Genomic DNA, 12,525 nt, shown 5'->3' with positions numbered 1-12,525 from the left:
CGAACTGGCCCGGGGTCCCCAATGTTGTCCGGTACCAATAACCGACATGTTCCGAATCAAGGACAAGATTTGCCAAACAAGAAAAAGCTCTTAACGAGAGTGTATTATAGAAGGTTACCATAGAAGGGAAGGGAAGGATCTCCTTGGGGCTAAGCCGTGGTCTTATAGCGCCCAAGTCGGAAAATGGCCCAAGGATCAGTTAGGGGTTCCTCGGTCCACACGGTGTCGATGATAGTCCGTGCGACGGCCATGATAAGCAGCCGCCGAGTTTGATGTGGTTGAGCTCACTGGAGTCGAGGTAGCCACGGCTGGGGTTGATGTGACCGGGCTACCCGGGGGGTCATAGAATTCACCACCAAGATTAAGAACATCGTCGAGAATAGCCTCGTAGTCTTCATACATTAGTATTCCGCTCGTAGAGATTGTTGTGCAAGTCGCGGCTTACCCGACGGCTGGGCTGCAACATTGTAAAGCCCAGTACCCTCGTTTGTCTGCAGCGTGATATTGCCGTCCAACCAGAAGTACTCGTCATGCCAGTGATTGGCACCATTTGTAAACCAGGTGTACCCATAGTCACTTCCTCCAGTGTTGTTGACACAAACTCCGCTGGGGTCATTGCAGTAAGAAGCTGGCGAATCGGCCATTCGCCAAGTGCCACCGCCAGCCACAAGCTTCCAAACATTGGTAGCGTTCATGGTGATGTCTTCCGAAGGTCCAGCACGCCTAGCATGAAATTGGTTAAATAAGACTATAGCTACTAAGTGGGAATATCAATCAATGCAACTTACTTCCAGTATTCAAACTCCCAGCGCAGGCGAACATATCCGGTTCCAGTGAGTGTCACCCAGTTGGTGTTATAAAAGAGCTCCCAGGTACCGCCTATAATCGGTCAGAGTATTCAAATAGGACATCAAAATGCATAGGATAGTCCAGAGCCTTCCTCTCTTTGCAAAACATACCCAAGAAGCCAGGCTGGAACGGGACAAAGGGGCCTTCTACGTATTCCACTCCAGTATTGGTTCTATTAGCCAGCCTTGGATCTGCAGCCCCAGCTAAGCCCAAAGTGACAGCAACAGTAAATGCCTTCGACACAGTGTTGAATTTCATTTTGGCTGGACACTTTGATCAAGGACATTGATAGTGGGCTAGAAGACCTGGGCGCATGAGAGCGAATTTATATAAAGCGGTTGCTATCTCCTCTATTCAACAATTTCAACATCTACTCCGGAGTATAGTAGAATGCACTGAAAATCAGCATATATCTGTAACGTAGATTGCAGGAAATATGCAGATCGTAATTTGCCCTTTGATATTTTCCTGCTTTGGAAATGTTCCGATACTTGACCGGGCCGATTTAACAGCACGTTTCTGACTTCTAGTCCGAATCCACTATTAACCGATAGATGCTGCGGGTCCAAACTCAACGCATGAAGCATCAAGTCAGAAACCGTACGAACCTTGACAAGCACTATCTGCAATCTTCGGCTATATATAATAGTAGCCTGGCAGTTGTTTATCCAGTTCTTCAGCATTCTGGGTGTCTTTGCATGACTTCTAGGGATATTTCTCCTCGTTAGAAGTTTACCAAGGATATGACTGGATGACTGAGAGATCCTACAGTGCCTGAACAGTGCCGGTTTTTCAAGGTAAGATCGTAGTGATCCACTATATAAAGCCGAACCTCAATCCGAACACGAGCCCGAACACGCACCCGAACACGAACCCGAGCGCTAAAGCTCAGTTCCTGCGCATAGCATACTAGAAATATTTAACCGTGGGATCGCTGCTTCAAGCGGTTATTTCTCAAATTCAACAACGAAATCTAGATCAAGCCTTGGTTTACCGTTGGTAACTCTACCAGCAGCCAATGCCACTTTATAGAGATGAGTAGTATTGCTTGAACGCGGTCAAAAGGCGGGCGTGTGCTGCTAGCCGATTACTACGATTGGAGGTATCCAGCCTGCCTGTATCTTGAAGCAGTATAAAATGGACCGTTACCTCGTCCTACCTATACTCCTCGGTGCCCGGTACTCCATTCTATTGCCGGATGCGCGACCCTAAATAGAACAGGAAAGCCAATAACGTCCAGCGTTATTAGTTACATTAGCAATGTACTACCTACTAGACGCCTGTTTCCCGAAGCTCTTGGATGAACATGTCCGCTGCTTTCTCGCCAATCACAAACGCAGTATTAGCGGTATTAGCACCCACATTACTCGGGGCTATGCTCAGGTCGGCAATCTTCAGACCCTTGACGCCATACACACTCAGGTTTGCATCGACTACGCCGCCTTCATCCTCCGGTGCCATCTTGCATGTCCCCAGCGAGTGCCAGGTCGTGCTCACGTTTTCCCTCAGCCACTGCTCCAGCACTTGGTCGTCTTCTGCCGTGTATACAATGTCGGGCGGGTTGCTCGGCAGAGGACCATCAAGAGGTTCCGTGGTGACGGCGGCATTGGAGTGCGGCGCGAACGGAGGGTGCAGCGGAGCGTACTCACCGCGGAAGATTTCCATGCGCCGGATAATCTCGCGCTGCTTCTTGTAGGCCCAGACAGATTTTTTCATGTCAACGCCGTCTTCGTCAGCGAAGAAGCCGGTGGTGAAATTGATTGGGTCCCCGAGGGACGGTGAGGTGATGTGGACATGACCCCGAGAATAGGGGTAGGGGGTGAAGGTGGAGCAGGAGAAGAACTGGGCATGAGGCTTGCCGTTGGGATCGCCTGGGAAGCTGTAACACAAGCGTGGTCAGCGGATTCTGTGAGAGTAAGGATCAGAGATGGCCTCACCCATTGAGCGAAGTGATAATGGAGAGCGGTCGTGTCACACAATCCTGATAGTCGCGATTCCACGCCCGTTCGAACGCAGGCCCAAGAGCTTTTATCTCGTGATCGCCAGGTCTGAGCTTCGAGTAGACGTCGGCGGCGGTCCAGCCCATGATAGGGTCTCCATTCTTGACGAGCTCATCAACGTCGCGACGTCCAGTGTAGACGGCGTCAAAGGTCTCATTAGGCCGGAGACTCGAGTAGTAGGGGTAAGTGAGGAGCTGATGATCTTGGTACTCGGCTCCAACTCCGGGCACTTTGGCGACAATGTCAACGCCCGCGTCACTCAGGATCTTAGGGTCGCCCACCCCAGATCGCTCAAGCACAAGAGGTGTACCCATGGCGCCGCAGGACACCACAACAAGCTTCCTAGCCATGACTTTTTGCACATCGCCACCGTTGGCGAACAAGGGGTTAGGCCTGATTTCGATACCTGATGCCCTCTTCTCGTCGAAGAGTATCCGGACAACCTGATGCTCTGTGAGGACATGAAGGTTAGGGTGTTCACTGTCCTCGAGACGAGGGTGGAGGTAATTTGAAGCGGCATCCTGGCGTTTGCCGTCTATACTCACGTAGCGCACGTTGCGCTGCGTGGCGTTGATGGTCTCGAGGTCCTGGATGTCGCGGGCTTCCGGGTAGCCGAGCTTCTCGGCCGCCCTGATGAAGCCCTCTTCTGACGCCCGGACCGTAAAGGTGCTTGGGGTGACGTGCATTGGGCCATGGTAGCCATGAGTTTCCGGTGTGCCTGCACCGTGGTACGTCTCAATCTACACGCTAGTCAGTGGTTGCTCGTACCAGTTGCACATACCGTACCTTCTTGAGGTACGGAATCAATTCTTCTGCCGACCACCCCTCGGTTTGCCATGAGTCGTAATCAACGGCTTGAGCACGACTATAGGTGAGAAGGTTGATGGAGGAGCCGCCGCCGAGGACACCGCCTGACGGCACGACGATCGAGCGACCACTGAGACTCTCCTCTTTGTTGCCTTCATAGAACAAGGTGTCCAGGCTTCCTGGTAGGATATTGTTGAGCAGGAGAAGGGGATAAGTGATGTTGGGGAGGCCCTGGTTGTTTCGGCCTGCTTCGACGACCAAAATGGACAGTGTCGGGTCAGCATCGCTTAACCTCGCTGCGACAACGCAACCTGCGGTACCACCTATTAAGCAAGTGGTTAGTTTCCTTGGTTCATGTCTCAACATTTTGATGCTCAGGTACGTGGTCCCGCATCCGGCTGCGCCGTCTGCCTACGCGCCAGAGGGAGGATCCACGAACCTCCAGCGATAATGACATCGACCTCATCAAGTCCGGCAGGAATGTTCTTGTAGATTCCGCCCATCGCTGTCTCTGGTGTTGTAGCGTTGGTTGTTTTGAAAAGAAAGAAGAGGATTGTCGAGCAGGAAAGAATATGAAGCCAAAACTGCCTAGTCTTATAATTCCTACCCAATTGTACAGTCGGTTAATCGTAGAACCCGCTAAGACCTGTCATTAAGGGAGACTACCCTTAGGGTTTCAGGCCGTGCTATTAAAATCGATAAAGATCACTAGGTACAAGATGAAGGTTATGTCGAAATGCCTGCAAACTACACTGTGGCTGACTAGTCCGTGGAACGCCTAATACCATCATGGGACGCCTGATATTGTTGCACAATAGCATCACTCAAATTGGAAGAACCCATACAGATAGACCCTGATCTACGAATCACCAACATTGGATGGCACAGTCACAAAAACCTAAAGTTCCCCGCATCAGGAGTTACTCTGCGGGAGGCCACGGAAACTACCAGACCGCCAGGAACAGCAGTATCTTCCTGTGCCCGCTTTATAGCCAACTCTTACAAGATTTGCCATGGAATAAAGCATCATTATCGGGTTAATTGTCTGCCTAGGCAGGACCTGCCGTCGTGAATATACCGAACTAGAGTTACAGATGATAGGTATAAACCCGGGAGCACGCACCCACGAGGTGGATCTAGGGTGCGAGCGTTCTCAACTCCACTACCTAATCCCTTTTCTTGTCCTTTTCCGCCTCTTTCTTAATACTGTCAGAGGAAATTTTCAACACCATCTTCTCCGGCAGCAATGACACAATCGACAACATGACATCGTGGGCCCAATACCCGGTAACGACAAGCCTCCCGCAGCCAACCTTTTGTAAACACGCCTCTGCAAATGTCCTTGCATCTGGCTGCATTATTGTCGGGATTTCCTTGCGAAAGGACGTATCCGTCACAGTCATGAGCCTGATACCCAATACCTCGACATTTTTCCTTTCGACCTTCATCTCCCGCCCTAGTGCCGTGCTCCAGGCCATCACAAATGCCTTCGCCCCGGAATACATGCTTAGCCAGGGCAGTCCTACGTCTGCCATCGAGCCAATATTGATAATCAGACTGGGATTTTGGCCAATGAGAAGCGGCAATAAGGCTCGAGTCAAATGTGCGGTGAAGCGGAGGTTCATGGAGATCATCCCGTCAATGTCCCGGGGCAGGTAGGCCTCGAGCGGTTTATACAGAGGCTCCATCCGAGGTGGCGCGCCGCCCACATTGTTAACGAGGACCGTTAGGTGGAGATCGCGCAGCTCCTCCACGATGGCATCAATACGACGTAGGACCTGCGACTCGCTTTCGCAGACGTCTGCAACTACGATCCGGAATGACGCCTGTGGAAACTCTGCCGCGAGCGCTTGCCTGACATTCTCTAGCTTGGTCGGATTACGGCCATGGAGGATGATATTAAAGCCCGACCGCGCGAGCTCGCGCGCAAAACCCCGCCCAATTCCATCGGATGATCCGGAGATAAATGCCCACGGCTTCTGGCCATCCTTGCTGTAGTTGTAGCGGTGGAGAGAAGATGATCGTAAATGGAGGGCTAGAAAGTGGAAGAATTGGTAAGAGAGGAACGAGAGGCAGAAAAGACCAACGTATCGTAGCATTGTGAAAGCGATGTGAGTTGGTGAGAGCCTGATGGTGGTTCAACTCCGGAATATATAGTGTCGTAACCATATCTTTCAGCCCCCACGCCGCGAAAGAGCTGCTCCGTAATCGAAGGCGGAGTGGGTCTGCTTACTAGAGACGATTAGCGGCATATCAGCTGGTTCCAGCATGTTACCTTCAAACGCCTTTGCACCCTGCAGCGTACAATAGTCATCACTCTTCGACAGACAGATAGGATTGTCCTGGGCCTCGAACAAATAATTTTGACATTTTTTTTTAATGATAGTACGATTCCTATTCGGTCTGGGGAAAGGTATTTATTGCAATCGGGAGACGCACTGGAATCGTTAAGTACTAGTAGCGCCACAATAAAAATGTAAGAAAATAGCAACTTTTAATTTGAAGAGCGTATGATAATCAATTTGAATATACGACGAAGGACAAGAGATGAAGTGACGATGGTATATTATGAATGAATGCCTGATCCCAATTGGGTTGCGCCCAAACACTAGATTAAACATAAGATTGGTATATCTAGGAGAATACTTCTATATCAGTAATGAGATCTATAAGATTTGCGGTGTGGGTAAGAGAGATCCACTTCTCCAAGGCAACTCTCACTAGTTTTTGACACGAAAATCCCTCATAGCAGGCACATGTATCATTGTACACATCCGCCATCGAGGTATAATCGGGGTCCCAAACACGTCTAATTACATGCTTTAACTGCAGATTTTCCACGGCCGGATATTCCTTTGCGGCAAAAAGGCCTTCCACGCTTCTCATTAAATTCCAAGTCGGCAAGGTTACCTGGAGCTCATGGAAAGGAATGTTGCTAGACTCGATCTCAACAAAGTTAACCCAATGCGATATACCCGTGTGGATATCGGGTGTAGAAACCGGTCCACAACTCCACCATTCATAGCACATTAAGGTGTCCTTTCCGTCAATACTCTCGCTAAGCCAAGAAATTCACGTGGCTGGGCCAGTTGTTGTCCGCGACATTGGCGGTCATGGATATGAATCAAAGCTGCAGAACAACAACAGGTACATGAACATACCGTCTGATTTGGGTAATAATCAAACGGCCAAGTCGCGTTCCCTAGCAATATTTATCGAACCTTATTCATCATACTATGGAATTCTCTCAATAAAGCAAAACACGAGCAGATAATGAGTTTACAGCCTTATTCATGGATTGATTGCAGCATACTCGAAAAACAACTAGCTATACAGGAAGTGCATGCATGGAAATCGCCTTTGCTCGAGTACATGGAGCCTCTCGATAATGCACAATACCGAATACAACTCTACAACTTCTGTCCTGCAGTATCCGGAATAGTGGCGGCGACCTGACCAGACCCGAGAGCCTCGATAGCATCGTACGGCAGAGACGAAGCAGTCAGGGTACCTTCCGGAACAGAGTTGGTGGAACCACCCAAGTCGACGTCGTCGACGACCGCGTAGCCGGTATAGTCGGAGTCGGCGAAGAAGATCGCCTCATCGGGGCAGTTAGAGAAGGCAGAGCTTTGAATCAAGACCTGGGCGTCCATGCGGCAGTTGACGCCAGTCGAGATCAGGCTGTCCCAGTAGTTGTTGATAATGTGCACCGTGCCGAAGCGGACGGACGGGGCACGGCTGTTGATGTTGTACCAGTAGTTGTTGGCATAGGTGATGTGGAGATGGCCGAGGTCCTCATCCTCGTTGCTGTCGGAGTGTCCAACTAGGGAGGCTTTCCACTGTCGGTTGTTAATATATCACAGCCTTGGGAGCATGTTGCGCGGGATAAAGCTTACATGATCGTGGAAGTAAGTGTTGGACACCGTGATCCATTCAGCGCCGTGAGTGATGTCTAGAAGACCATCCAGGTCATCCTTGCCGGCGCTGAGGTCTCCCGAGATATCACAGTGGTCGACCCACACGTTGGTAGACTCATCGATGCCAATGGCGTCGCCGTTGTCGGCAAGGACCTGGCCGATTTTGAGGTTGCGCATGATGACATTGCTGACCTGACGGATGTAGAATCCGACGCCGGTTATGGCTGCGAATTGTTAACGGATGCGCACGCTTAAATAGAGTCAAGGACACGTACAGCTGCCTGATTCGCCGTAGATGGTTTTATCTGAAGCGACGCGGATCTTGGCGCTGCCTGAAATCGAACCGGATACGATAATCGTCAATGGGGTCTCGCTCTCGGCAGCTTCAGTCAGGCTGTCGAGGTCGGTAACAGTAACAGTGTCGCCAGCCGCACCACCAGTAGTGCCGCCGTTCTGTGTGCAGTAACCGATGGGACAGCTTTCCGCAGCCTGCCGACGTGACAGCTCGTTGCGTCGGCTTAGATCTCCTGTAGGCGAGGCAGTGGCAATTGTTGCCAACATGAAAAGGGCGGTGAATCTCATCTTGATCAGTGGAAAACAATGGCACTGACTGCAAAACCGAGCAAAGGAGCCAATGTTAAATGGAGCTATCTGCCAGTTCTTGTTTGCACCGAACGACCTGAAGCAAGTGCTCTCTCGTTCATGAAGGCGTCTCTGTTTTTATATGCAAACTTCTTAGCCCTTGACAGTTTCTACATGCTCCGTAGTAGCTGGTGAACCCACATAGAACACAATATTTGTGACTGCCTCCTCAAGCCAAGCAATTCATACCATAATTCCCCTCCAATAGCATGCAGATAGCAATGTCGATCACAGCATATGGGGTCTAATCTCCGAATAGACCACGGGGAATAGACTGAAGGGCTGCCAAGAGAAATCTGAAATGAACTGTATATCCAATTCTGGGCAGAGCAAAAGCCATGGAAATGTGAGACACGTGGGAAAGAAATAAATTTGACTAACATGCCTAGTAGCGCGGGCCGTGCTCCCGGGATAGGCAGACCACGTCGTTGGAGCAAAAAAGCATTTCCGCAGGGTTTCATGCGTACCTCGTAACGTTTAGCTGCTGGGCATACAAATGAAGAGTCTAGTGATCTAAATACATCTGAATCATAGCGCTTTATGGACCTCGGGATTAGATTGATGAGTTATTCGTCACGACTTGAAGCAGGCCATTGAGGTCATTCCCCGGACGCCATGGCTTTCCATGGCGTACTGACAAACCCTTGGTGGCTTGCAGCTTGAACGCTTCTTTGGATAATGCGGGGAGCGTGGATTATTAGGATGTATCATATGCCGTCACTGCGGTTAGTTGACTGGTGGAAGTTATTGCGCCTTGGGGAACTGTTGTTCTCCAGAAATCAGTTGCCTACCGGCCTACCCGGTCAATATACGGTAAAATATCCTTTACCACTTCTTTCTTCGACCTCAAATCCTAACGAAGAACAGACGAGCAAAAAAAATGTGGCATGATTCGCGGGTAAATAATTTTTCGTGGAAGAAATACCTACTCTTCATCATCATTTAGCAGAGTAGATAACCGCCGTTCTACAAACTGTTGTAGTGTTGAATTGCCTGCCATAACACCCTCTCTGTATACCAACTCTATACGTAAGTGTTCTCAAAGCAGCCTTGCTCCTCTCTGTGCAGCCATATCAATTTATCCACTCTCTTGTCCACAGGCGACGTGAAGATGATCATTTCGATAACCAAACTTGCTCTGCTGGCATTCATATCCGGCGTTCACGGGCACGCTTATGTGGAGGATCCTGCTCCTCGCAAGGTGAGTCTCCCGGCCCTATTCTCAAAGCATCCTAAACATCCCCAAAGACAGGTCCAGCTCATGTGGCGGCATGCGGTGCGGCCGTTGTGGATGTCCTCGAGAGTGGCAAGTATAGCTGGATCGTCTGTAAGAACTACTTAATGACACGACACCTTCAGACATTGCGGGCCCTATAGAGAATGCCATGGCGGAAGCTGACGCCGACTACAAGTGCAACGCCTTTCTGTGCAGAGGATATCAGTTTGAAGATAACAGCGACAATGTCCAGGCTGTCAAAGCAGGGGACGTTCTCTATTTCCATATCAACTTGATTGCCGGTCACCATCCTGGTTACGCTGTTAGCTCCTCCTTTCGGTTTTTGGTCTATTGGGGCGAATTGCTGATATTGAGAAGAACGTGTCGATCGTAAACACGGCCACGAACGAGGCCATAGGCGAGCCCCTCCGCTCATGGGATAACTGGCCTGATCATCTCTCAGGTCCTCCGCGGGACGATAGTATGTGTTATCTCTCCGGACCCAATTCCGTCTGACTTACTTATCTGAATAGTTGATTATAATGTGACGATTCCGGACGCACTCGGTTCGACGTGCAACCAGGCCGGAAACTGCGTGATACAGTGGTATTGGTATGCCAGTGGAAATAAGCAGACGTACGAAAGCTGCAATGACTTTTATGTTGAGTCTTGAGCGACGCTAGGTTGCCTTGGGTGGACGCGTATGGAATGAAGATAGGGCTTATGGCGAGGATACCTACCTAGTATTAGGGCCCGTTAGTCTATATTGTACTTCCCCTATCCATTATGATGTTACTTCGGGGTGATTGCCGAAATGCAGCTGAAACCCTCCGAACACGTCAAGACTACGAGTTTTACACATGAACCTGCGAGAATCATAATCGTATACTAATGATACCGGGTATATGTACCATCGAGACACCCAATCAACGCCTCATCCCAATTAAAACGGAGCAAACGCCAACTCATACGCAAATCCGAGGGTCAACTTCGCATGCTGCAGCATGTGATCGAAGCTCAAATACTTGGCCTTGTCGTCGGTGGTGTGGATCCGCTTGTTGGAGTTCTCCATCTCGGATTCCGTCGCCATGGCCGCCGGGTAGCCGTATTTGCTAGCGGAGGTGTGGTCCGAGCAGGCGTAGCCGCATTTGGTCTCGATGAAACCGATGTCGCAGTACTATGTCTGTTAGAAACATCTCCAATCCGATCGGAGCCAACATACCGAAGTGACCACCGATTTGAGAAAATCGGTCAACGCTTGGTCGACATAGTCCACCATGATGCCGACGGACTCGTCGCGACCCGCTTCGAGCGCGCCCTGAGTGTATCCCGTCATATCCTGCTGCAGCATGGCTTTCACGTCGCGATAGTCTTTCTTGTATTGGGAGAAGATGGCCTGGGAGCCTAACATGCCGCCCTCCTCGGCCGAGTACCAGTGGAACTCGATGGTGTTGGGGGCCTCGCCGCGCGCGACGGGGTCTGACTGCAGCAGACCTCGCAGGGCTTCAAGGATGGTGACGGTGCCGCTGCCATCGTCATCTGCACCAGGGGCGGCCAGAATGGAGGGCAGGAAAAGGTTGATGCTGTCCTGGTGGGAACCGAGAACGACGGTCTTGCTCGACTTGCCGGGGATGCGGGCGATGATGCTGAACTGACCCCAGGGGTGGTCGAATTTCTCGACCGTCGCGCCGTGTCTGTTGGCGCCGGACTGCTTGACGACGTCGGAGACTTGGTTGTACAGCCATGTGGCGGACTCGATGCCGGACTGAGACTTGTAATATCGGGTGTGGAAGGAGGTGAACTTCTCCAGGTTGGATTCCATGTTGGCCTTGGAGAGACGGCTGTTCAAGGCGGAGACCTCCTTGGTATGGGCCATCTGCGGGGGGTAGGTGACATAGCTGACGGAGTCGAGGGTGGGATAGAAGCCGGTGTTGCGTTCTTCAGTGACGTCGATGAAGTTGACGCCGTCCTGGAGGCGGGAGGTGAGTAATGCTCGGGGATGGAATCATGATTGACATACGAGTTTCAAGGCCCATTTTTCCTCTTCAGTGACCCATCGAGTCTGATAGGGAGCGAGTTCAATGAGGTACTTATCGGCGTCGTGGTGGATGTAGGGGTTGTTCAGCAGTGGTTGTTGCGGGATGACGGCGGCCAACGCGGAGGAAACGGTCGCGCCGAGCGTGAGGGTTTGCAGCTTCATGATGGAGGAAGGGGTTGATGGGATTAAGGGGGAGAGGGGGTCATTGGAGAAGGAGGAGAGATGAGTATATTCGACTGAATATATGTACGAGGGAGATGGATGGAGGAAAGATGGAGGACGAAGGGAGGAGAGGAAGATGAAGAGGGGAAAGAAGGGGAAGGGGAAAGACTGCCGACGTCAGAGTTAATCATCCGCTGGCACGAGGTACCACCACACTTTATACTACGCCTTACACGAGATGGTGCGCTCTTCCGGAGTATTATTCTTCTCTTTCGTCCTGTCTATTTTCTACTAATTTCGTGTTTATCGCAGTGTTGGATGAGGCAGGGCAGTTAGCGCCCAGTGGATCTCCACCGGCTTACTCTCCAGTAGATAGGGTACATACTAGTAGTCAGTCTACTGGGTATCTACATACTACCTAGGTACCTACCTTGATATCTACAGTATTCTATCGGTCGAGTACGAATAATAAAAATACTATAATGATACTCTCTTGCCTTCTCGATTCCTACTTCCCCCGTAGATCCCCCATACTCCCCGCAACCGGATTTCCAGGAGATTAATGGAGATTTGATTGACTTCCCGTTTAATTACGATAATCCTTCGGCCCTCACGTGTCGGGGCTGTACGCTTTCGCTCACTCATTAGCCGCTCCCACTGCTGTATTAATAGCACCAACGGCATCCATAGCTCCTCAAAGCTCCCTCCAGCCCCATTCACAGGGCTTAATCGCCCCTTGGCGGGTTAAAGTCTCTTTGTTGAGTCTCGTTTCACGATCAGGCATCTTCCCCACCATGGGTCGGTATGCGCTGGCATCGGGCGGGTGTTGGCATTCCTTGGGACGGTTCCATTAGCGCAGAACTAATCCGGACCTCGGGCTGACCGACTTGTTTG

At 50.7% G+C, this 12,525-nt stretch overlaps 6 protein-coding genes across 6 annotated transcripts; 1 reads left to right on the top strand and 5 right to left on the bottom strand.

Annotated features, from left to right (window-relative positions):
• Positions 1 to 195: 195 nt before the first annotated feature.
• Positions 196 to 1,107, bottom strand: BDV59DRAFT_202854 (uncharacterized protein; the record flags this gene model as incomplete). The annotated part of the gene is made up of 4 exons (XM_073694148.1): positions 196 to 392; positions 446 to 723; positions 789 to 879; positions 960 to 1,107. The coding sequence occupies 4 exons, from the start codon at positions 1,105 to 1,107 to the stop codon at positions 196 to 198; spliced, it is 714 nt and encodes a 237-aa protein (XP_073547114.1).
• A 1,014-nt stretch (positions 1,108 to 2,121) lies between these two features.
• Positions 2,122 to 4,159, bottom strand: BDV59DRAFT_202853 (GMC family oxidoreductase; the record flags this gene model as incomplete). Its single annotated transcript, XM_073694147.1, has 4 exons — positions 2,122 to 2,728; positions 2,787 to 3,589; positions 3,636 to 3,979; positions 4,039 to 4,159. 4 exons carry the CDS (start codon positions 4,157 to 4,159, stop codon positions 2,122 to 2,124), a joined length of 1,875 nt encoding a protein of 624 aa, XP_073547113.1.
• Positions 4,160 to 4,629: 470 nt separating this feature from the next.
• On the bottom strand, positions 4,630 to 5,832 carry BDV59DRAFT_180528 (putative short chain dehydrogenase/reductase). Its single transcript, XM_073690076.1, has one exon. The coding sequence runs from the start codon at positions 5,753 to 5,755 to the stop codon at positions 4,823 to 4,825; it is 933 nt and encodes a 310-aa protein (XP_073547112.1). The 5' UTR covers positions 5,756 to 5,832; the 3' UTR covers positions 4,630 to 4,822.
• Positions 5,833 to 7,066: 1,234 nt separating this feature from the next.
• On the bottom strand, positions 7,067 to 8,155 carry BDV59DRAFT_202851 (pectate lyase family protein; the record flags this gene model as incomplete). Its single annotated transcript, XM_073694146.1, has 3 exons — positions 7,067 to 7,495; positions 7,553 to 7,797; positions 7,849 to 8,155. The coding sequence occupies 3 exons, from the start codon at positions 8,153 to 8,155 to the stop codon at positions 7,067 to 7,069; spliced, it is 981 nt and encodes a 326-aa protein (XP_073547111.1).
• A 1,445-nt stretch (positions 8,156 to 9,600) lies between these two features.
• BDV59DRAFT_202850 (uncharacterized protein) lies at positions 9,601 to 10,104 on the top strand (the record flags this gene model as incomplete). The annotated part of the gene is made up of 3 exons (XM_073694145.1): positions 9,601 to 9,753; positions 9,810 to 9,912; positions 9,965 to 10,104. 3 exons carry the CDS (start codon positions 9,601 to 9,603, stop codon positions 10,102 to 10,104), a joined length of 396 nt encoding a protein of 131 aa, XP_073547110.1.
• Positions 10,105 to 10,297: 193 nt separating this feature from the next.
• lap1 (putative aminopeptidase) lies at positions 10,298 to 11,876 on the bottom strand. The gene is made up of 3 exons (XM_073690075.1): positions 11,452 to 11,876; positions 10,654 to 11,400; positions 10,298 to 10,608 (listed from the first exon to the last, which is right to left on the bottom strand). The coding sequence occupies exons 1-3, from the start codon at positions 11,629 to 11,631 to the stop codon at positions 10,375 to 10,377; spliced, it is 1,161 nt and encodes a 386-aa protein (XP_073547109.1). The 5' UTR covers positions 11,632 to 11,876; the 3' UTR covers positions 10,298 to 10,374.
• Positions 11,877 to 12,525: the final 649 nt, after the last annotated feature.

Source organism: Aspergillus ambiguus (genome assembly GCF_047715705.1).
Source record: "Aspergillus ambiguus strain CBS 117.58 unplaced genomic scaffold BDV59scaffold_20, whole genome shotgun sequence".
NCBI classification, from domain to species: Eukaryota; Fungi; Ascomycota; class Eurotiomycetes; order Eurotiales; family Aspergillaceae; genus Aspergillus; species Aspergillus ambiguus.
This window is presented reverse-complemented; position numbering and strand designations above follow the sequence as displayed.

Excerpts from the sequence above, each read along its gene's own strand:
- BDV59DRAFT_180528 (XM_073690076.1), bottom strand. The coding sequence starts at position 5,755 with ATGCTACGATACGTTGGTCTTTTCTGCCTCTCGTTCCTCTCTTACCAA.
- lap1 (XM_073690075.1), bottom strand. The coding sequence starts at position 11,631 with ATGAAGCTGCAAACCCTCACGCTCGGCGCGACCGTTTCCTCCGCGTTG. Across the intron at positions 11,401-11,451 it reads AAAAATGGGCCTTGAAACTC|GACGGCGTCAACTTCATCGA; the intron begins GTATGTCAATCA and ends TCCCGCCTCCAG. Across the intron at positions 10,609-10,653 it reads TCAAATCGGTGGTCACTTCG|TACTGCGACATCGGTTTCAT; the intron begins GTATGTTGGCTC and ends TAACAGACATAG.